At 28.0% G+C, this 22500-nt stretch overlaps 1 protein-coding gene across 1 annotated transcript in view; it reads right to left on the bottom strand.

Moving 5' to 3' along the window:
• Positions 1 to 5346: 5346 nt before the first annotated feature.
• LOC100213401 (sulfhydryl oxidase 1) overlaps positions 5347 to 22500 on the bottom strand; it is a 22637-nt gene continuing 5483 nt past the window's right edge. The window contains exons 3-11 of the mRNA XM_065790326.1: positions 22395 to 22455; positions 22213 to 22315; positions 21634 to 21733; positions 21445 to 21498; positions 20144 to 20232; positions 15619 to 15750; positions 6856 to 6988; positions 6418 to 6534; positions 5347 to 6161 (exon numbers count right to left, since the gene is read on the bottom strand). Coding sequence (XP_065646398.1) covers positions 5412 to 6161; positions 6418 to 6534; positions 6856 to 6988; positions 15619 to 15750; positions 20144 to 20232; positions 21445 to 21498; positions 21634 to 21733; positions 22213 to 22315; positions 22395 to 22455 — 1539 coding nt within the window. The 3' untranslated portion in view covers positions 5347 to 5411. The remainder of the gene's footprint in view (positions 6162 to 6417; positions 6535 to 6855; positions 6989 to 15618; positions 15751 to 20143; positions 20233 to 21444; positions 21499 to 21633; positions 21734 to 22212; positions 22316 to 22394; positions 22456 to 22500) is intronic.

Here is a 22500-nt window from a genome sequence, read left to right as displayed (position 1 = left end):
TTACAGACAAAGAAATAAAGAGTTTTTCAACAGTGAATGACAACAGAAATCGCATGAAAGTAGGTAATACACTATGACAAGTAGAACATTTGTGACGACCTTAGAACAATTAATCCTTTAAGATAGGTGCGTAAAAAATAAGCGATTGTAACTTTAAGACATTTAACATTCCTTTATGGTAAAACTTCTGTTGAACATTTTTACCTTTTCTAAACGGATAAAATCAAATTATAATAAAATTTTCATAGTATTCTTTTTGAAGGTTTTATTTCTTCGATGAGCCAACTGAAATTTGGCATTTTATAAAAGTGATGGGTGTTTTCAAAAACTACAGTTGAAGTAGAACTTAGTTTTATTTTTCTGCAACTACAATTGGAAATTTTAAAGGTTTTAGTGACACGGCGCTGTTGTAGAAGCTGCAACTGAACCAAACAAGAAATGAAAGATTTAACCATGACAAATCCTATTCGCAATATTTAATACTGAACATATGACATAGCCGAATTAAATTCTTCTTTTTTGTCAGGAATATACAAGTAATGATTTAATAGTATTTAGTAATCCTGTTCTTATAATATTTGGTGGGCATAGGTAACATCAATTCTGAATTAAAAAAAAATTTTATACCCTGTAAAAAAATTTCTACTTATGAGTAATACAACTGGAATGTATGCGTAACAAAATGCAGTTGTATATCTATTGATTTTTCAACGGATAAAAACGAAGTGAAATCGTGTTTAAAGTATATTTTCAGGACTTCAATTTTGAATGATCTTCGTTTTCTAATTATTTTCAGATTATAAAATCCTCATCAAAAGCAAGTTTAATCATAGGTCAAATCAGATAAACCTTAGCACATCACAACGAAAGTATGCTTAAGTTACTATACAAAGTTATTGTACGACCACATATTGAATTTGCTGCTCCAATTTAGTATTTAAATATAAAAGGAGATATAAAAAAAGTGAAAAAAGTTTCAAAAACCTTACATATAAAGACCGTCTTGCCAAACTTAATTAATAATTCTAGATAAGAAAAAATGACGAGGGAACATGCTGAACATGAACATGATACAGATTTTCAAAATATTTAAAGGAATAGATAAAGTCGAGCTAATCAATCCACCCCATGGCCGTCTGTACTAACAGGCCTCGTAAACACGTTAATCGGGGCCTGAGACTGGGGGCCATCAAAAACAACAACAACTAAAGAAAAGTTTATAATTGCATGTTTTTGCTCGTAAAAAACCATTTACATTTAGTATGCATGAACTATAGCTAATTTTTTTTAACTTACTAAATAAATAAGACCAGTTAATAAATAACAAGATACAAAAAAAATTATAATAACAAGTTTATAAATAACAAGTTGACACAAAAATAAAAAAAAGCATTCCCTAGCTACTAAGCTTTATCTACAAAAACTAAACCGAGTAAGCTATAAACCTAGTAAAACATTACCTAGCTATAAACCTAGTAAAACATTACCTAGCTATAAACCTAGTAAAACATTACCTAGCTATAAACCTAGTAAAACATTACCTAGCTATAAACCTAGTAAAACATTACCTAGCTATAAACCTAGTAAAACATTACCTAGCTGTAAACCTAGTAAAACATTACCTAGCTGTAAACCTAGTAAAACATTACCTAGCTGTAAACCTAGTAAAACATTACCTAGCTATAAACCTAGTAAAACATTAACTAGCTATAAGGTGCTAAAAATCATACAAAATCACATAATCATTGATTGAACATATACATAGAAAATATTGGAAATATATCAAGGCTACACACAAAAAAAAAACTTAGTTTTTTTTAAAATGCAAAAACATAAATTGAATATTTTAATTCAAAGTGTAAGTAACAGCAAAATTGTAACAATTTTTAAAAAAACTCCCTAGCTATAAATTAAAGTTATATTTTATAACAAAATCACAGAAAATACACAGAGCATATATGTAACATAAAAGTTGTTAGAAAATCGATAGGTTTACTTTGAAAGTTTCAAAATCTTTTGTTGTGGCTCTTATAAATTAACATGGTTTTTTAAAAAAATGTTTGAAAGAGAAATAGCATGTTTTCTTTCCATATTAAAGTTAAAAGACTCTGATATCAACATTAGTACATTGCAGAGTGACTTTCGGCCGACTTTACTAACAATTTCATGAAATAATATATAAGAGAAAATAGTCCACTGACAAACATTGTCATTTGGTATCTTCAAACCTCCACAATTTATTTCTGCAGTATAATCACCAAATTTTCCATAGTAAAATTTAACTTCTTGCTTTACCACTTCATTTCGCACAATATATCCAGCAAGATATACTAATCCTGCTTTTGTATCTATTTGCAAACTCTTTTCTAACTCAGGCAAATTGTCAAATATATCAATAGCATTACTGCTAAGAAAGTATCCACATTTTTGGTAGTTATGTCCGCTTTCTGCAGATAAAGAATCAATATCTATACCAATATGGAGACTTAATTTTGCTCTTTGAATTTTAACTTTTTCTACGACATTTTGCACATTGATAAAATGTGCCTCCAGATCATAGTCGAAGTTTTTTAAACATTTTTTCTAGTGGGTCAGTTGTAAATTTTCCGAGTATTACATACTTAAAAGAATGTTGTAACTAAAATTTAGTAGCGGCTACTAAACCAAGACACGTATGAGCTAAAGCTGCACCTGTATCTCTGGTCAACTGAAATTGTCTGTTTCCCTGTTTGCTGGACATTTGTTCTGCCATTGTTGCAAGAGAAAGTAAAAATGCTAGTCTAGCATCTTCTGAAGTTGATATAACTGCTCTGTCTGGATCTTTATATCGAATATCAGCATAAGGTCCTTTTATATTGACAATTTTCCAGAATCTTACAAATATTTCAATAAAAGTAATGGTGTCGTCCGCTTCTTTTATGCTACTGTTGGATTTTAGAGCAGTTGCAGTTTCATCACAAAAGACTTGTAGGCTAGTAGACAATTTTTGTCTCTCAATAGGTTTTGGTGCAACAAACACAGTTGTAAGTTTAAACAATTTTACAATGCTATTTCCTTCGAGTTTGAACAAGCTTAAGATACTAGACCAGCATGCATATTTCGTTTTCCCATCATATTCATAACGTAACTTTTGACTTTTTTCTGTGATCCATTTATTACGAACAGATTTAAGTAAACGCACAAAGTCATATAACAAGAACATATTGTCTTTAGTCAACCATGGATCATCACAATCAAACTTTTTAAATAGTGCTTGGTTTACTTAATTATTGTCGCATATTAGGGCCACAGGTACCCCTCTAGCACTCTTTATTCCTTCTAAGATAAATTGAGTTTGTTTGAAAAGAAATTCAGAATCAAGCTCACAAACTGGTAAAATTCTGCACAAATATTGCGGCCCCCCATAAAGTGACACTAACATAAAATAGTTGTTGCTAAAGAGCCTGGTTTATTTACTGCTTTACCAAAGACTGAGCCAGCATGATAAGTAAGCGATGATTTAATATAGACTTCATCAATTAAAAGTATACACTTTTTTTTGCATTTCATTGTCAAGCTTTGAAGAAACGATAGAGAGTTTAAAAACTCTCTATCGTCCATTGCAGAATCCAGTTTTGAAGTTAGCTTTGTTAAGAGGGAAATACTTAGAAATTCATAACTTTTCTTAATCTTTCATATAATGATCTTGAAATCGCAAAATAATCAAATGCTCTAACAATAGTTTCTGTGCTGTATTTTTTCTTCCCAATTGTAGTAGAGCTCATGTCACGGATCAGCTGCAAAAGATTCATAATTTTTCTGCCTTTTGTTAAATTATTCAAAAAATTAATAGCTTCTTGTAATTTCGAGCAAGAATCAACTATGAAAATTCTATTTTGAGATAGAGATGCAATTTTATACTTAACTCCACAAAAGTATCCCTCAAAAGTAAGATCATTCTTAATCTTAAGCATAAATCTGACAATCGAAGAGTTTTCTTCAAAGTCTGTTGAATGAATGATTAGCAAATGTTCACCAGCAAAATACCAAGTTACATCAACTACATTAAAATCAATTTCTTTATTTTGTAGCTTCTGATGTAATAATTTAAAATATGAAATCTTATCAGCAGCTAAAAACATATCAAGTTCATCGGCTATAATGTTCCGGACAGATGAAGATGCTTTAAAAGTTGTTCTTAATGGTGGTGGAAAAGTAAGTATCAAACTAGGCTTGACACATGTGAAAACTGGAGGATCGCGAGGCCTTTTATGGCCAAATTTGGTAACTGTTGGATATCCAGGTGGAAAGTGTTTGTCGCAAACAACTGTATCTGGGCTGTCAGGTACATTATCTCGTGGAATGACATTCATTTAACGATTATATTCTTCTTTTTCAGAAGGAAGCCGAAAATTTTTTTCTTTATTTTGCTTATTGTAATTACCGTAACAGTTACCATTACAGTACGCAACATTTTTTATGCATTCTGGATAGATTTTAGATTCAAACAAGATAATATTTTACTTAATTTGAAAATTAACCAGGATGTCGATAGAACTTGCAAGATAAGCTTAAGAGTATTAGATTAACTCCCAGCCCCAGGCCCCGAGTAACACGTTTACGAGGCCTGTTAGTACAGAAGGCCATGATCAACTCTTTTTTCAAAGGTATAATGCGAGCGGTCACTGGTTTAAATAAAACGGAAATAATAAATAATGGAGTTAGACAACATTTTAACAAATTAAGTTTCACCATTATGGAGTCCTCTGCCAGAAGAAACCGTCAACACAAAATCTTTGAACAAATTCAAAAACATTTTGCATAAGAAGAAAAAATTTTAATCCTAAAAAAAATTAGTTTCTAATGAAATGCGAAAAGTTACAGAAAAAATAAACTAAAAATTGAAAAATCAAAGAGAATTTATTTTGCACAAGAAGGCATTTTGCATAAGAAGGAGAAAAATTTTATCGAATTGAAGAAAATTTGAATAAAAAAATGAAAAAACTGTCAAAAGAGTGCAACACTTAACACTTGCTGGTGTTTTAACCAGCTACAGCATTGTAATATACTGTACTGTTTTACCATAAATTAAAAAAAATTTTAATAAAAATTTTATTAAATAAATAAATACTATATATTGATGGATTTAAAAAGTTTGTAAAAATATAATAGTTTCTAATGAAATGCGAAAAGTTACAGAAAAAATAAGCTAAAAATTGAAAAATCAAAGAGAATTTATTTTGCACAAGAAGGCATTTTGCATAAGAAGGAAAAAAAATTTTAATCCTAACTATATTAAATTTAAAAAAAAAAAAAAAAAAAAAAAAAGGTTTTCTACAGGTTAAAATGACGTTAAATACTATTATATTGATAATTACGATATATTCCTATTAAAAAAAATTTATATTTACAGTAGCCTTTTTAGAAATATCTTACACGTAAGACTTATATGTTTTCTGTTTTTTCCTTCTTATAAAATAAACGTAAAGACCAAACACTGCGCCTATAATTGAACCATATAGTACAACACACATACTTAAGTCAACGCGTGACATACCAAGCAAAGAAAATGGCGGAGAAGCTGTACGCGAATAAAATTTGTAAGTAAATCGGTTTCGAGCGGCATCACTATCCTGCGTTTCGCCGTCTACAATTTTTTTATTATCTTTAATTTGAATCTTGTTAAGATTATAGTGATCTTTAAGAAATTCCAACACAAATTTACGGCTCCACTTCACATTATCCTCGACAACAGTAGGTGAAAAAATAAGAGTATCTTTTGTACTTATAGGATTATGACAGTTTGCACATATGTTTTTGGGCGGAAACTGAACTTTTCTATGAAAGGGATCAGAAGATATGTCTTTTTCTAACCGAGCATTTACGCGATTGTGACGAGACCAAAGCCAAACAATGGCTTCTTCTTGCGTTTTGACTTCCTTTTGCAAATCTTTAGACATTTCAATAAAATGATCGCGACAATAACGGCAACCAAAATAATGATCAATGAAAGACCTTATTCTTCTAAGAATTTCATAACCAGTCATGCCACTGTCGTCACTACAGCTTACAGTTAATGAGTGAAAAAGCGTCCACAATCCGCATGGAAATCCACGATACTTTTCCGCACTTCCCTTACAGCCATGCCATTTAATTTCTGAAGGAAGATAAGAGTTGCTTTCCTAAATTTAATACCTTCTTCACTACTTTACGCTTTTCAGAAGGAAATAATAATTAAGTTAATAATAAGTTTAAAGTAATAATTAAGTTAATAATAATAATAATAATAAGTAATGATTAAATTAATAATAATTAAGTAATAAGTAATAATAAAGTAGTAATAAGTAATAATTAAGTTAATAATAATTAAGTTAATAATAACTTAATTAGAAAGTAATAACAGTAATAAACTATTAAAATTAACCATTTTAATATAACCTGATTTTCCTCAATATATTTCACAAACTTTTCAGAACTAATCTCATTGTCAAGGTCAAGCAGCCACTTATCAAGTTTCCTAAGAAAGTTCTGCAAAAATGATCCGGAAGGAAGACACTAAATAAATGTAACTTTAATATTAACCAATTCATTACTACATCATTAATTATACTTCATGTACAAATGAATACTTGTTCAACTTAAATAAATTAAAAGCTATGAAAAAAAATTATGAAATTAATCTTGAACGTAATTGAATGTTTTTATGATTAATTATAATTTAATTTACAAGAAATTTAAATATAATTTAAATAAAATTTGTATGAGTTAAAAAAACTTATGTAAAATTATGGAAATCTTTTTTTTTGGACATCCCATAATAAACCAAAAATTTTTTAAAATTTGAATTCGATAAATGGCATATTAAACAACTATTACCTTAGCCAAAAGATTGACCCAATCTTTCAATGCAACCATAGCATCACCATTAATTATATTTATTTTTCCCACTTCACGAAGCAGAGAAAAAGATATTGCACTTGTAATATCTTGCATATGGACTTCAGAGGATCTATTTAAATAATTATTTTATTTTACTTTCATTCAAATCATCATCATCATCATCATCATCATCATCATCATCATCATCATCATCATCATCATCATCATCATCATCATCATCATCATCATCATCATCATCATCATCATCATCATCATCATCATCATCATCATCATCATCATTTTCATCATCATTATCATCATCATCATCATCATTTTCATCATCATCATCATTATCATCATCATCATCATCATCATCATCATCATCATCATCATCATCATCATCATCATCATCATCATCATCATCATCATCATCATCATCGTCATCATCATCATCATCATCATCATCATCATCATCATTATCATTATCATCATCATCATCATCATCAATACCATCATCATTGTCCTCATATCATCCTCACCATTAATCATCAATATTATCATCAGCATCATCATCATTATCATTATCATCGTCCTCCTTCTCATCATTATCGTTGTTTTTTCATTAGGTTTTGGAGATCATAAGCAAGAGGTTCCGAGTTCGATTCCCACCATGTCCCTGGTAGTACCGCGCTCAACTTGTTTCTCCGCGCAGCAGCCTTGTTTGTCAAGGTTCGTGTTTTGGAGTTAAAGAGTTGATAGAGGGTTATAACCACAAGTAGTCTCCTCATCTTTAGTGGCCTTCTCAGCCTTGGGGAGGTGAATTATAAAAAAAAAAAGAAAAAAGATGCGTGTCTCAAATAAATATTTTTCTTAATTTATATTATTCATATTTTATTTTATAGTTTATTTATATTTTAATTTAGATTTATATTGATAAAGATTGACAAAAATATGTCTTAAATTTTTTTTTAATTTAGGATATTTTTTCAGAATATTGATTTATAAAATTAAAATAATCTAATATAAAAAAATAATATAATATAATAACCTAATATAAAAAAACTATATATATATTAGAGTTTTGTTTGAGCAATTGAGCAAAACTGATGAGTTGATAGAGACAAGATATTTGGAGAAGAATGGTTGATCAATTTAACTAATAAAAGAATTTAAAGACCATGCATTCAGTTTAAACATAAATGGCCATCTGACTAGAATTTGTGAAAGCCAAGCTAGATCTTTAACAGAAAGGTAAGGCTACCAGTAAAGCTGTAGAGATATCCTGGTTAAATAATCATTATCAAGTTATCAGAACCATAAAGCTCAAGCTAATTTGGCAAAAAAACATTTAGATTCGACACCAAATAAGTGGGCAAAAGTTCTAATGAACAATGAATCCATCGCTCCAAAGAACTAAGTACTTGGATCGGATGGAATTATGTATGTTTAATGTCCTTGAGGTGAGAGATTCAATCCTAAGTACCAAAAATCTAACTGTAAAGCATGGTGGTGGAAATATTATGGTTTAGGGCCATGGCCTTTAGCCATGATTTTATTGAACCTTTTCTTTGTATTGAAGGAATCATGGATCAGCATGTGTATAAGGAGATCATCAACAATAAAATGCTTTGTCATGCTAAGGATAAAATGCAAAAGGATGGATATTTCAAAAAGATAATGACCTAAAGCAATCCTTGCAACAACAACAAAAAAACAACTGCTTAAAATCTTCATCCACAGACAAAGTTGTTTCTTGTGCGCTAAAAAAAATATCTGTTTTTGGTGACAACACAAATATAAAACTTATAACAGAAGGAAATATTTTGGCAGTTAAAATAAAACAGAAAGAGATGTTTTTGCTGTTAAAATATACAGAGAACACCTAAAAATCAGATAAGAAATGAAACAATCTTGAACTTAAAGATAAATCACAATCTTTCAGATTATGCAACATAACAAAAGAAAGACGTCAGAAGGTTCAGAATACAAAAAAACACCTATGCTGATAAAAATTGGTTACACTACTAAGGTTTTATAATTTCAAAAAATGTCAATTTAAGGGTAATTAAAACTTATCTTTAAAAAGATATTCTATTGACTTATCTATGCTAGTAAATTAAATATGTTTCTTCAGTAAATTAGATCTTTTTAACTCTGTAGGCGTTGGCATTAATGGAAAACAGGTGTTTCTAAAGGTTGTTGCAAACATTTTTTAACATTCATCATTATCCTTTCAACCAAAGAAACAGAGTTACATCAGCTTAAAAAGGTGATCCTATAAAAAAGTTAGTACTTAGAGAGAAATTATCACAAGACACTTTTATTAATTCATTCAGCTCAATTAAACCTTGGAGACTGATCTTAAATTCATTAACCCAAATTGATTGCAACCAAATCTATGAGTTAAATGATACATAAATAACTTTAAAATATTTTCGTAACAATTTAAAATCCTTTTTTATTTTTTCAACATCCTTGTTACCAAAAAGGCTGCAAGCAACCACTATTAGAGTTGGATGTTACTGGAAGAGAAAAGACAAAGTTTACAGAGCAAGATAACGATTGACAGACAACTTAAAAGATTGCAAGTTATATGAATCAGGAAAGCAAGATGAAGAAAACAAATTCCAAAGAACTGATATTCAAGGAAAAAAAACTAGACAAATAAGTTTTTGGAGCACTTAATTGAATGATGAGTAACACGAGAATGAATTTTAGTAGATGGCACAAGAGACGCTAGCTCTTTAGAACAGTGCCCATTATAACATTTGTCGAAAAGAGAAAGAGAACAGTGGTGTACACTGGATTTTTAGATGTTTGTGTTTTGACACTTACAGGCATTATGCAAACTCCAAACTTTTGTATGTTTATGCTTATATCAAAAAAGAATGTTTTGCAAAGAATTGGGGTGATTGGAGCTTGGGAACAAAAAAACCCTAATTTCTGGGCCCACTCAGCCCTTAACATGGGAGCAACAAGTTTATAAAATATTTTCTTCACTATTTTTATCTAAATTTATATTCATCAACAAATTTCAAATTTCATGCAACATTCTCTTATTTTTCAAAAACTATGACCATATAAAGTTTTAATCCCCCTCAATTTGAGGGGGCTGTAAACATTGGAGGGTCATAAAAACTGTACACTAAAAGATTATTGCATGAAACTTGAAATTTGTTGATCAATATAAATTTAGATAAAAACAGTAAAGAAAATATTTTATAAACTCGTTGCTTCCACATTAAGGGCAGGGTGGGCCCAAAAATTAGGTTTTTTTTGTTCCCAAGCTCTAATCATCCCAATTCTTTGCAAAACATTCTTTTTTGATATAAGCATAAACATACAAGTTTGGTGTTTGCACGATGTCTGTAAGTGTCAAAACTCAAACATCTAAAAATCCAGTGTACACCACTGGAGAAGCAACATTACAACAATGTGATTATGGTTGGATGTTGGCTGCAAGAGCAGGTCCAACTATGTTTACAATGCATTTTTGCACCTTGTCTAAAAGAGAAAGGGCATCATTGGAAAATCTGCCAGAGATATGGCAACAGTATTCCATACAAGGACGGATTTGAGATTTATAGAGATAAAGAATAGAATCTTGAGTAAGAAAGTGTTAAGACAATAAAAAGATGCAACCTTAGTAGATGCTAATTTTGAAATTGATTTGATATATAGTTTCTAAGAAAGATTGGAAGTAAGAGTTAATCCTAGAAAATGAAGGATAGATGACTCATCGAGTACATTACCATTCATAAATCTACTTTGAATAACATGCCCTGAAAGGAAGGTTTTAAAGATATAAAACTAGTTAGAAAACTGGTTAACAGTTTTAAGAATAACCCAAGCCTTTTACTAAGGGAACACGCAAAAATATATGGATTTTCTCATAGTTTTTAAAATGTATGACAATTTTATTTCTAAAAATTTCTGTATTATTGAAGATGATGAAACTTATATCAAGTATGATCATTAACAAATTCCTGGTGCTGTTTATTATATTGCCAAATATAGAGGAAATGCAGATAAGAAATTTAAATACACAAAACATGACAAGTTCGCTAAAAAAGCTTTGATTTGGCAAGCTATTTGCAGTTGTGGCAAAAAATCAACACCTTATGTTTCTCAGTCCACACTTTCTGGTCAAATATATGTTAAAGAATGTTTACAAAAACGCCTTTTACCTCTCATTAAATTACACAACAACAGACCTGTGTTCTGGCCTAATTTAGCTTCAATTCATTATTGTAAAGTAGCTAAGGAATGGTATAAAAAGAATAATGTGAAATTTGGGCCTAAAACAGAAAAACCTCTAAACTGCCCAGAATTGAGAGTTATTGAAAAGTACTGGGCTATTATTAAAAGAAAAATGAAAAAAACAAAAAAGCTTTGCAGAAACATTGAAGATATCAAAATACCATTTAAAAAAGCATCAAATAGTTTTGATTCTTATTCTGTGCGCAAGCTTATGGGTATCACTAAAGCAAAAGCTCGAAATTTTATTAGATTCCCACAGGAATAATTAATTTTTTTTTAAATGTTTGATCTTCTTATATTATTGCATTAAAATTATTACTTGGTTCGAAATAAAAATCGAGGAGTCCTTTTTTTAGTTGTTTTTCTACTTTCACATTTATTTTTATGTACACGCTTTATTCTAACAAATGTATGTAAAAAAGCATATGTTAGAATTATTACTGTTTTATATTATTAGTATTTTTAACTAACAATCTGAGATAATTTACAAAAGAGTTTAACAAATTAAAAATGTTTGCATTTACAACAATATAACAAATAACAATATCTATTATAACAAATAACAATATCTATTTCAAATTAACAAAATTTTGATAAACATTCTTTGAAATCTGTTTTCGATTTTCTCGAACAACTAGCAAAATGTTGTCTCTGATCTTCAGAGTGTGAAGAGTTCACAAACTTTTGTATAAGTCCAATGTTTCTTTCAGAACATTCATTTATGACACTGAGGTGTTTAATAAAAAGGAAAAATTTTTAGTACGAGGATCTAGACTCTTTATTCTTGCATGCTTCCAACCAAAATTTTGTTTCCTTTACTAAGTTCAAAATGACAAAAAGAAATTAGCTTTCACAGGTGACAAGTTCACAAAGTTTAGTTTTTTTATCTATTAAAACAGGAAGTGATTTCTCTTTATTAATTTCACTAGTGTCAGGAACCTCGAGCTAGGACAAGGCTTTCAAAATTTTAGACTTTATTTGAATTTCAAGGTCACCAAGAGCCATGACTACTACTGGTGAAAGATTATTAAGATTAAAGGTGAAAGATTATTAAGATTAAAGATATTAGATTAAATAATATTAAGATTAAAGATATTAGATTAAAAGATATTAAGATTAAAGATATTAGATTAAAAGATATTAAGATTAAAGATATTAGATTAAAAGATATTAAGATTAAAGATATTAGAGATATTAGATATTAAGATTAAAGATATTAGAGTGAGATTTTAAACTATTTAGAAGTGAAGTTCCTACATTAATATCGCATATTATCCTTTATGATTTTTGCTTTGAATGAATTGAAGTCACTCAATACTGAATGTTCAGCAAGACTGGATTTTAAAAAACCCTGGAGCATAAAGTATAACAATCATTAGACAAACTCTAGACACTAGAATCTGCTGGTCTTGATTTAAGTAGTTTATAGCTGGCAATACTAATTCTAAAGCCATGTAATATAATGCATCTGCCAGCTTCATGACAGACACCTGGTTGATGAAACCTAAAGTTTCTTAGCTTATCAAACTGAATATTAAGATAATATTAAGATAGAAAGCTAAGTATTCCACAAGATGCCTGCTTGGGGGAAAATCTCAAGTTCAAGAACAAATTTAATATATGTTTTTGCCTCCAAGTACATCTGATGAATTCCGGAACCAATTATGAGAGTATTCTCTTCATACTTTTTAAAAATAGAATAGCCACCACAAGTAGATAAAAATGGGAGAATATTTTCCCATTGCTTCTTAAAGTTGGAGTAAAGGGCCTTTTATGGACCCTAGGTGTTATCTCCAGTCATTGATTTGTAAGTATGTTTAATATGTACTTTATGTATGTGGTGCTGACATAATAGCCACAATTAAGGTTTCTACCTCAACACTGAGGTAGGTTCTACACCTACCAGTGTCAGTTGCTGTAGTATCAAAACACACAGCAAATACTTGGTCTAAAACTTTAAAATATTCTAACAAATTTTAAATAACTAAAGCCTGATCAGATGCTTTACCTGTGTCAATTGGAACAGTTCCTAAAAGAAGTTTGTCCTTGTATTAAAATCCAGGATTAGTAACAGATACACCAATTCTATCTCTTGTAATAGTTTGTTGGATTTCCTTATACAAATGTGTAACTAGTTTGCCATCAAATTGAAGGACAAGATTTTTTCCTCTCATTTCCTCAATATAGTTCTGTCTAATTTTATTTCCGTGATTTTAAACAACCTCATAACGCTTTAATCTGACTGTTTCTCTATTTATCTTAATTTTTTCATATTTACTCCCAGGTAGTTCATAATACTGGCTTTAAACATTGTTTGATCTTGGTAGCTTAAGCCGGTCCTTACACTGAGAGGAGTTGTAGCTGCAATTAAGCCATCTTGAGTAACTTCTTTATTGACAAGGATTAAATCGGATCCAAGCATGAGTGATATGTTGTTAATTTTCTTTTTTTTAGAATTGTTTGATGTTTTTTGTTGATATTCATCCTCATCAAAATTATAATTAGTATTACCTACCATTGATGCCAGATATGAAAGATCTACAATAATATTACCAAAAAATGAAAATGAAAAAGTACACTCACAGTTTATTCTATAAAGTAATATACAATACACATGTAAAATATACAATTTAGATTTTTCATGATAAATATTATCTGATTCATGATAAATATTATCTGATATTGATTTTATCTCATTTGAATAATTTCCATCAACACTTCTAATTGCGGGTTCTAAATCTTCTAAATCTAAGTAATTGTAGTTCTTGTCATTATGATATTTGATTGATCTCACATGATCTCTATTGGCCTCTATTGACAGTTTTTTCTTATAATCTGTATATCTACAGTATCTCTCTTGTCTATGTTCAATCTTTGCTTCAAGTTCTTTATCTATATACCTGCTTATAAACTGTTTTCTAGTATTTTTCTGATCTACCAAAAAAGTTTAAATCTTCCTCTTTACTCTTTATGTTTCTTGGCATATCTTGATTGAGTTGTATAAGCTCATTAATATTGGGTTTTCCAACGCCAAAAAGTCTCTATGATTGAAATTCTTCTACTAATTTTTTTTAGGTGTCCTTTTTCCAAACTAGCAACTTTCCCTTGGTCATTAATACTCATTTTTTGTGAAGTTTCACAAATTTTGATAATATTTTATCCTCTCCAATAATATAGTTTTTAAAACCACAGGACTCCCAGATGTCACTATTTTTCTAAGAAGACACAAATCTCCACTTTCCTGATAATAAGTTGTTTTTCCTTTGCACTTCATGTTAAAATTTGATCTCATAGGACAAGAAAAATTATCGTAAATACTTTTGAACCATTTTGATCTACTGCTGATTAAATATTGATAATGTCTTAGAAGTAACCCATTAGTTGGAAGCTGATTCAGAGGTAAAAAAGAAATAGAAGATTTAAGAAGGTAAAGGGGCCTCCTAAAACTGACATTCAGAGGTCTAACATGTTTCGCCTTCTTTTTAATACTTGATTGCATATTTGTGTCTATATATTGGCAATTACATAAAAAATGTTTGTTAATTTTTTATTTATATTTAACTTAAAAATAATTCATTAAATTTATTTATGTCATTAATAAATAATATACTAAGTAATAACTTTAATAAATCTTACCTGAAACTATATTTACTTTTTATAAGTACAATTTTTTATTAGTAGTTTTGTTAGCAGTTTAAAAAAGTTCAAAAAAAAAGAAGCAAAAAAGCCGTAAAAAGTTTTGCAATGCAGTGTTATTTTATTCATTGAATGAAAAACTAAACATCAAATTACATTTTACTCTTCAAACTGATACATTTTAAAGAAGTAAAAAAATATTGACAATGAATGAAGAAAATATTGACAATGAATGAAGAAAATATTGACAATGAACGAAGAAAATATTGACAATGAATGAAGAAAATATTGATAATAAACGAAGAAAATATTGACAACAAATGAAGAAAATATTGACAATGAACAAAGAAAATATTGGCAAATGAACGAAGCAAATTTTTAAAAAGAAAAGAGAAGAATTAAATAGTTTTTTTATTTATTTTTTATGAAAAAAAAAAAATAAAAAAACTGTGAAAAAAAAAAAAAAAAAAAAAATTGTCACCCTATTGAACATGGTTCAATTAGATTCTAAGAAGATTAGAATTAGAAAAATTAAAAAAAAAACTGAATTAAAAATAATTACAACTGAAAACCTCTAAATAAGAGCAACATTATTGTTATCATACAATACAAATATATTACAAAAAAAATATCAATTGTTAATGTGCTTAAAATTAATACCAACTGGAAGTTAGCAACAACCACATAAACTGGCAAGTGGAAACAAGTATCTATTTAATCGTAGAGCATATTATGTAAAATACGACTTTTGTACATATGATATTTTGTACTTCAAACATATTTGTTACTTTTTATACATTTTTATGTGCATATTTTTGCATTTTCCAGAAAGATAAATTAGATAAGTAAAAAAAACAAAAATACATGTTAGCTACAATTTGCAAAGCTTTTTCATCAATAACTAAAGGTGGATGCAAATCTTCTAATGCATTTATTACATCACCACCAGCCAATTGATTTAACACATTTAAATATGCACTATGAGTTCGGTTCATTCTAAAAATTAAAAAAAATTTGTTTGGAAAAACATAAATTCTTTTATGCAACATTTAAAATAATATTATTATAAGTAAAAACCAAAAGAACTATATTATAATTATAGCTTATAATTTTTATATATACAGTCAAATTTGTTGAATGAAAGTAATTATATTTTTATTTTACTAAGATAAGGTAGTCTCACCTATATAGGTATCCTATAGGTAGTCTTACCTATTAATTTTAAAAAGGTAGTCATACAAATAATTCATCTTGAGTCGGTTTATTTTAAACTTAATTTAATTAATTAATATCTATGAGCCCCTTTAGTTAATATCTATGAGCCCAATGTATAAACAAAATCTAGTATGATTTAAGTTATTCATCATAGGCCAAAAATAGTGTAATATATAATAGTAGTTGTAATATGCTATACACAAATGAAAATATTTATTTAAACAAAATAAGAATCATATTACAAAAATACAATTTAGAAAAATTACTAAAACATATTTACACCAATATAATTTAAAAGTATTACAAAAAAAGTTAAAATTGTTGGCCATTAACACTTCAAAAACAATAAGTAAACTGTTGCATTGTTTTTAAAAGCAATACAACATTTTGTTTTTAAAAAGAAAATTAGAATTTTTAAAATAACATTATTATTGAAAATTTTTTATAACACATCAAGTAAAACATTGTTCATTTTTATGTCAATTTCATCAATCTTTATGTAAAAGTAGCAATATAGGGGAGATGGGGGCGCATTGATCGCCGGGGCAGTATGATCTTTTGGCTTTTACTTGTTCATTTTTGCCTTACTAGAAGTGAGGTTGCAATTTAATTAACCATTATGCTTCCCTAATTGGTTATTCGTAATATTTTTTCATAAGGTTATCAGCGTCAAAAAAAAAAAAAAAAATATTGTTTTTCGTCATAAAAAGTGATTTTTTTAAATTGTACTATAATTCAAATATATTTTTATTTAGATGTCTGTATGGGTTAACAACAATTTTATTTTAAATTTGTAAGTGTTAGGTGTATAATATAATATATAATTTTTATTTGGCTGCAATTTATACAGTAGATATTGCTATCAATATGTTACCTATACCTATTGGGGTACATTGATCTTTGACTATGCGGGGCCCATTGATCGGAGGATCAAAGTGCCCCATAGAAGACGAAGTGCCCCATGTTTTTGTTTATAAGCAATACAGTTAAACGAATGGAATTGTATTTATAATTTAAAAAAAAACTATATATAAACAAACAATAGCTTTTAGCATTTCATTTTTTAAATCTACTTATGTTATAAGCTAGTAATAATAATACTATTATTTTATAATATCAAAAGAATAATATTTAACATAATAATTAAAAAATATTTAACATAATATTATTATGTTAAATATTAGCATTTATTAAAAACATATGTTTTTATTGATATATTTTTTTACAGATCTTAAAATGGTTAGAAATAGAATTAAAAAAACAAATAAAGTTGCTATACCAAGTGAAACAATGAAAGTAGCTGTTAATAAAATTTTAGAAGGAACACAACTGAATGTTGTAGCATGTCAGTTTAACATAGATAGAATGACTTTAAAAAGATATTGTCGTAAAAAGAGGCTTAATCCAAATGAAGCTTTCAAGCCTAACTACAACAATAGACAAGTTTTTACAGCAGAAGATGAAAAAAGTTTATCAAGTTATTTACTAATTGCATCAAAAATGAACTATGGCCTTACAACTAGGTCAACGCGATTATTGGCATATGAATTTGCTTTAAAAAACAATAAGATATGCCCATCATCATGGATCAAAAATAAAATTGCAGGCATTGATTGGTTGCAAGGTTTTATGAAAAGACAACCAGAGTTGTCTCTACGAACACCTGAAGCAACGAGCTTCGCTCGATCAACAGCTTTTAACAAACACACTGTAAGAGAGTTTTTTCAAAATCTTAAAACGGTAAGAAATCGATATAAATATAATCCTAACTGTATATATAATGTTGATGAAACTGGTTTAACAACCGTTCAAAAGCCGGTAAAGGTTTTAGCTGGTAGAGGAAGCAAACAAGTTGGAAGAATCACATCTGCAGAACGAGGAACATTGGTAACTGCATGTTGTGCCTCTAATGCTATTGGAAATTCCATTCCTCCATTATTTATTTTTCCTAGGGTAAAGTTTCATGATTACATGATTAAGGAAGGACCTCCTGGATGTGTGGGATTTGCAAATCCTTCTGGTTGGATGAACTCAGAAATTTTCATAGAATGGATTAAACATTTAGGTAAATATTCAAACTGTTCTCAGGAATCTCCAGTTTTGTTACTTCTCGACAGTCATGAAAGTCATATTTCTGTTAAAGGCTTGGAGCTTGCAATTCAACACAGAATTACAATGATAAGTTTTCCTCCCCATTGCAGCCATAAATTGCAGCCATTAGATAGAACTGTTTTTGGACCATTGAAAAGGTTTTCCAATTCTGCATGTGATAATTGGATGGTTTCAAACCCAAGACCAATGACCATTTATGATATTGTTTCAATAGTTCGAGAACCGTATACAAAAGCTTTCTCACCATCTAATATACAGACAGGATTTAGAGTAGCTGGCATTGAGCCATTCAATTCTGAAATTTTCAAAGATGACGAATATTTACCATCATCAGTAACAGATAGAGCTGCAACAGATACAGTTACTATCACTCCTTGATACCCTTTGAGAATTTGAGTTACATTTCTCAAAATATGGTTTAATCCGTGCCAGATTAAAACCAAAAAGGAAAAAAAATTTTTTTTAATACCAAACCAGAATTTTGATCCAAGTTTGTTGCAATACGTGTTAAACATGTAGTTTATTCTAATAAAAACTGTGGCTTATTTCATAGTGGCTTTAGACCACTATGAAATAATAAAATGATATTTCAATCAGCCTTAGATCACCACACCCAATGGTTATAATTTTATATGTTTTATAGTTACTAGATAAGTATGTAAAATTTTGAAGTTTTTTAAAATTTGATAAAACTAAGCCAATATTTGATGACTAAAAAAAAAAAGGTCTTTGAATTTTTTGGGAATTTTTATTCAATTGGGAATTACAAAGTATATGCAGTGCAATTGTCTGGCTAAGACCCTGATACACACACAAATAGGATTGAACTCCTATAAATTGAAAACATTTGTAGCTTGAATACATTTTGATACCCTTTGAGAATTTGAGTTACATGAGTTCAACTGTATTGAGAATATGTTCTAATGTTTCATCAAAATGTAACTTATAGCCTTTTCCATTTGGCCAATACTTTTGCGCTCAATTGCATGCACACAAATTCTTTGGTGCGCATTTAAAAAAACATTTTTATATTATTTTATATAGAGTTAAAATAAAATGTTGCTTTTTGCTGTTTTAATTTTTAATTTTTGTTTAGAATTGAAATAAAATATTTGTTTTGCTTTTTTCATTTTAATTATTTAGTATCAATCTAAAGCATTTTTTTTTTGCTGTTATTTGTTTAAATTTAAATAGCAAATAAAAATGGGGTATGCAATTTTTAAAATTGCACACGCCAGCCTAAAAATGGTAATCTGGCCAGCACTTGCAATAAATTTTAAACAAAGAAGACTCTAACTATTGTGCAAACATGGTTCGATGCATCTCATGTACAAAATTCTAATCATTATTTTTCAAATATTTATAAAGTTGTCACCCCCAATATTACAAAAAATGATTTTATTGAACACACAGTTCTTAGAATAATAAATGACACCTAAAAACATATTTTGGCAAAAAACAAATATCCTCTTATATATATTGGTAATAAAAAAAACAGCTCATAATTTTTCAAAATTAAACATTCCTTCAAATGACTACTTATTTTATATGATTGATTGACACAAAGTAACTTTTTAAAACTTAACAAAAATATCTCTCGTAATGTGTGTTATTCAACAACACCAACTGTGTATGACACAGTCAGTTGAATGCTCTAAAAAACTTGTTGCTTTACTGTTATGGTTAAGCATTTCTCAAAATATGGTTTAATCCGTGCCAGATTAAAACCAAAAAGTAAAAAAAAATTTTTTTAATACCAAACCAGAATTTTGATCCAAGTTTGTTGCAATACATGTTAAACATGTAGTTTATTCTAATAAAAACTGTGGCTTATTTCATAGTGGCTTTAGACCACTATGAAATAATAAAACGATATTTCAATCAGCCTTAGATCACCACACCCAATGGTTATAATTTTATATGTTTTATAGTTACTAGATAAGTATGTAAAATTTTGAAGTTTTTTAAAATTTGATAAAACTAAGCCAATATTTGATGACTATAAATTAAATTTTTTTCACTTCATTCTATTATATATGGACTTATAAATTAAACTACTCACGGACTCAGTTCTTTAAACTTTCCAGTAGAAATAGTAATTAATATTAATGATGGAATTGTAACAACGTTATATTTACTTTTAAGTTCATCCTAAAAAAAAGATATACCAAAACAATTACTTAAAAAGTTTTTTTTTTAAATAAGAATAAATACATGTAAACATATCAACAATTATAAGTTTAACATCATTGGGCATAAAGAAACATTGATAGAATCATACTGAAATAACTATCTTTGGGAGCTTCAGTACACCAACTAAAAGGCTTAGACAGCCAGTACATATGAAGAACATTATAATAAAGTTAAAAGAATTTTTTTTAAATAATATTAGTACATTGCCAACTTAAATCTAAAACCATAGATCAAAGATTTAGGTAGATAAAGTAATAATATATTTTGTCAGCATACTTTATCAGCTATTGTACATACATTGACTGAGGATTTAAACTTGCAGTTTTTTATTTGCATTTAAAATATATTTTAAGTAAATTTTGCATTTTTTTTTTATTTGCAGCAATATTGTTAAACTTATTTAAAAATTGTAATGTTAATAAAAATAAAAAAAAAATTGTAATGTTAATAAATCAATTTTAAAAAGAGGAAAGAAGCAATATTTTTGAAATTATTTAATAAAAAATTTTGGCTTTAAGTTTTTATTAAATAAATGTTTTTTGTTATTATGTTTTCGTAAAAAAATTAAAAACCATAAACTTAGTTTTTACTTTTAATAAACTTCAAACCATCCTGTTTCGTATCTTATTATTAAAGACTTTTGTAACCATTTTTGATAAAAAAAAATAGCTTTATTCCTTGATTACAGAACTATATAAACAGCTTTAAAAAGAAGTTCAAGTTGCTCTACAAGTGCTTAAGGCTCACATTAAATTTAATTCTATATCAACTCTTGTAACATCAAACTTTTAAACAATTTGTGATTTTCAATGAAAAAGATCTTATCATGAATTGCAACAATCTTAATGACTCTTTCATTCATATCTTTTCAGATGAGAATATTCTATTGATTTCTATTGTATTTTGCAGACTTGTTTGCAAACTTAGACCTAGCATAACTAATGGTTGCAGAATTAACATAATAAGTGTTGCAGATAGGAGTGAATTCAAATAAATGTTAAGATAAGCAACAAAAATCTTTGAAAAAAGTTGAAAACATCAAATGTCCATCCAAACAAAACTAGATATAATCATCAAAGCTTAAAAAAATTTTTTTTACAACATAATTCATATACATTATTATATAAATGTAACCAAACAAAAAACATTAAATTTAAAAAGAAAACATACATTGGATGCTCTTTTTAAAACAACTTTTTTACTTTTCATTGTATCTAAAGCCAACTAAAAATTAAAAGTTGAAAAAAGAAAATAATACAAAAAATACAAAATTAATTATAATAAAAATAAAATTAATTACATATTAATGACAGTATTACAAATTCTAATAATTTATCTGATATTCTTAAAAATACTTACAGTTTTTCCAAGGTATGAATCAGTGGAATCAAATAGTAATGCTAAATACCGATATGGTATAAAGTCTTTTTTGTATAAGTAATTTTGTACATCAGCACCACTAAATTAAAATAAACTGTTTCAACAAATAAATAGTATTCAATATTAAAATATATTGTTTAAAAAACAAAGCATTTTTTGAAGGTTTTTATGAAAATTGGAGGTTTTTATTGGTTCAAATATTACTGGGACAATGTTTTGAAGTTTCTTTTATTAACTTAAATATGTTGTTAAACAAAAAATGTTTCAAAAAAAAACTTAAAAAATTAAACCTTAAAAAAATTGCTTAAAAAAGTGAACACTTATAGTTTAGAAGATAAATTTCTTCAGTTTTTTTCTTAAAGTTTCTTAACATTTCAAAAAAGTTCTTAGAAAGATCTTCAAAAATGGACTTCAGAGATTTTCACCAAAAATAGATTTTTGGTACAAGCCTTTAAAATCCATTTTTTGACTATTGAGTTTTGAGTTTGATTGAAATTAACACAAAAATTAGTTGACCCTAACATAAAAAGAAATATATAATAAAATTTAAGAAATTACTTAAAAAAACGAAATGGTAGTTCATTTCTCCTGAAAACTCCTCCTTTTTGTTTCTCCATATAGTCCAATAAACCATTTCTCATACTTTCAACATCTTTTGTATCTTTAAAAAAATAACTTATTTCCATTTGATGTTTTTATATGTATATCTCAAATCAAAACTTCTACTATTAACCATTTACCTTGGTAAGTGTGACCATGTGCATTTTTATCATGCTTCTCATGCCAATTTACTGGGAAAAACTGAAAAGAAATACAAATTAAAAAATAACAACTGAAAAATTGAAA

Source organism: Hydra vulgaris, chromosome 02, assembly GCF_038396675.1.
Source record: "Hydra vulgaris chromosome 02, alternate assembly HydraT2T_AEP".
Classification (NCBI taxonomy): Eukaryota; Metazoa; Cnidaria; class Hydrozoa; order Anthoathecata; family Hydridae; genus Hydra; species Hydra vulgaris.
The sequence above is the reverse complement of the archived record's forward strand: the minus strand, read 5'-3'. Positions and strand labels throughout refer to the sequence as shown.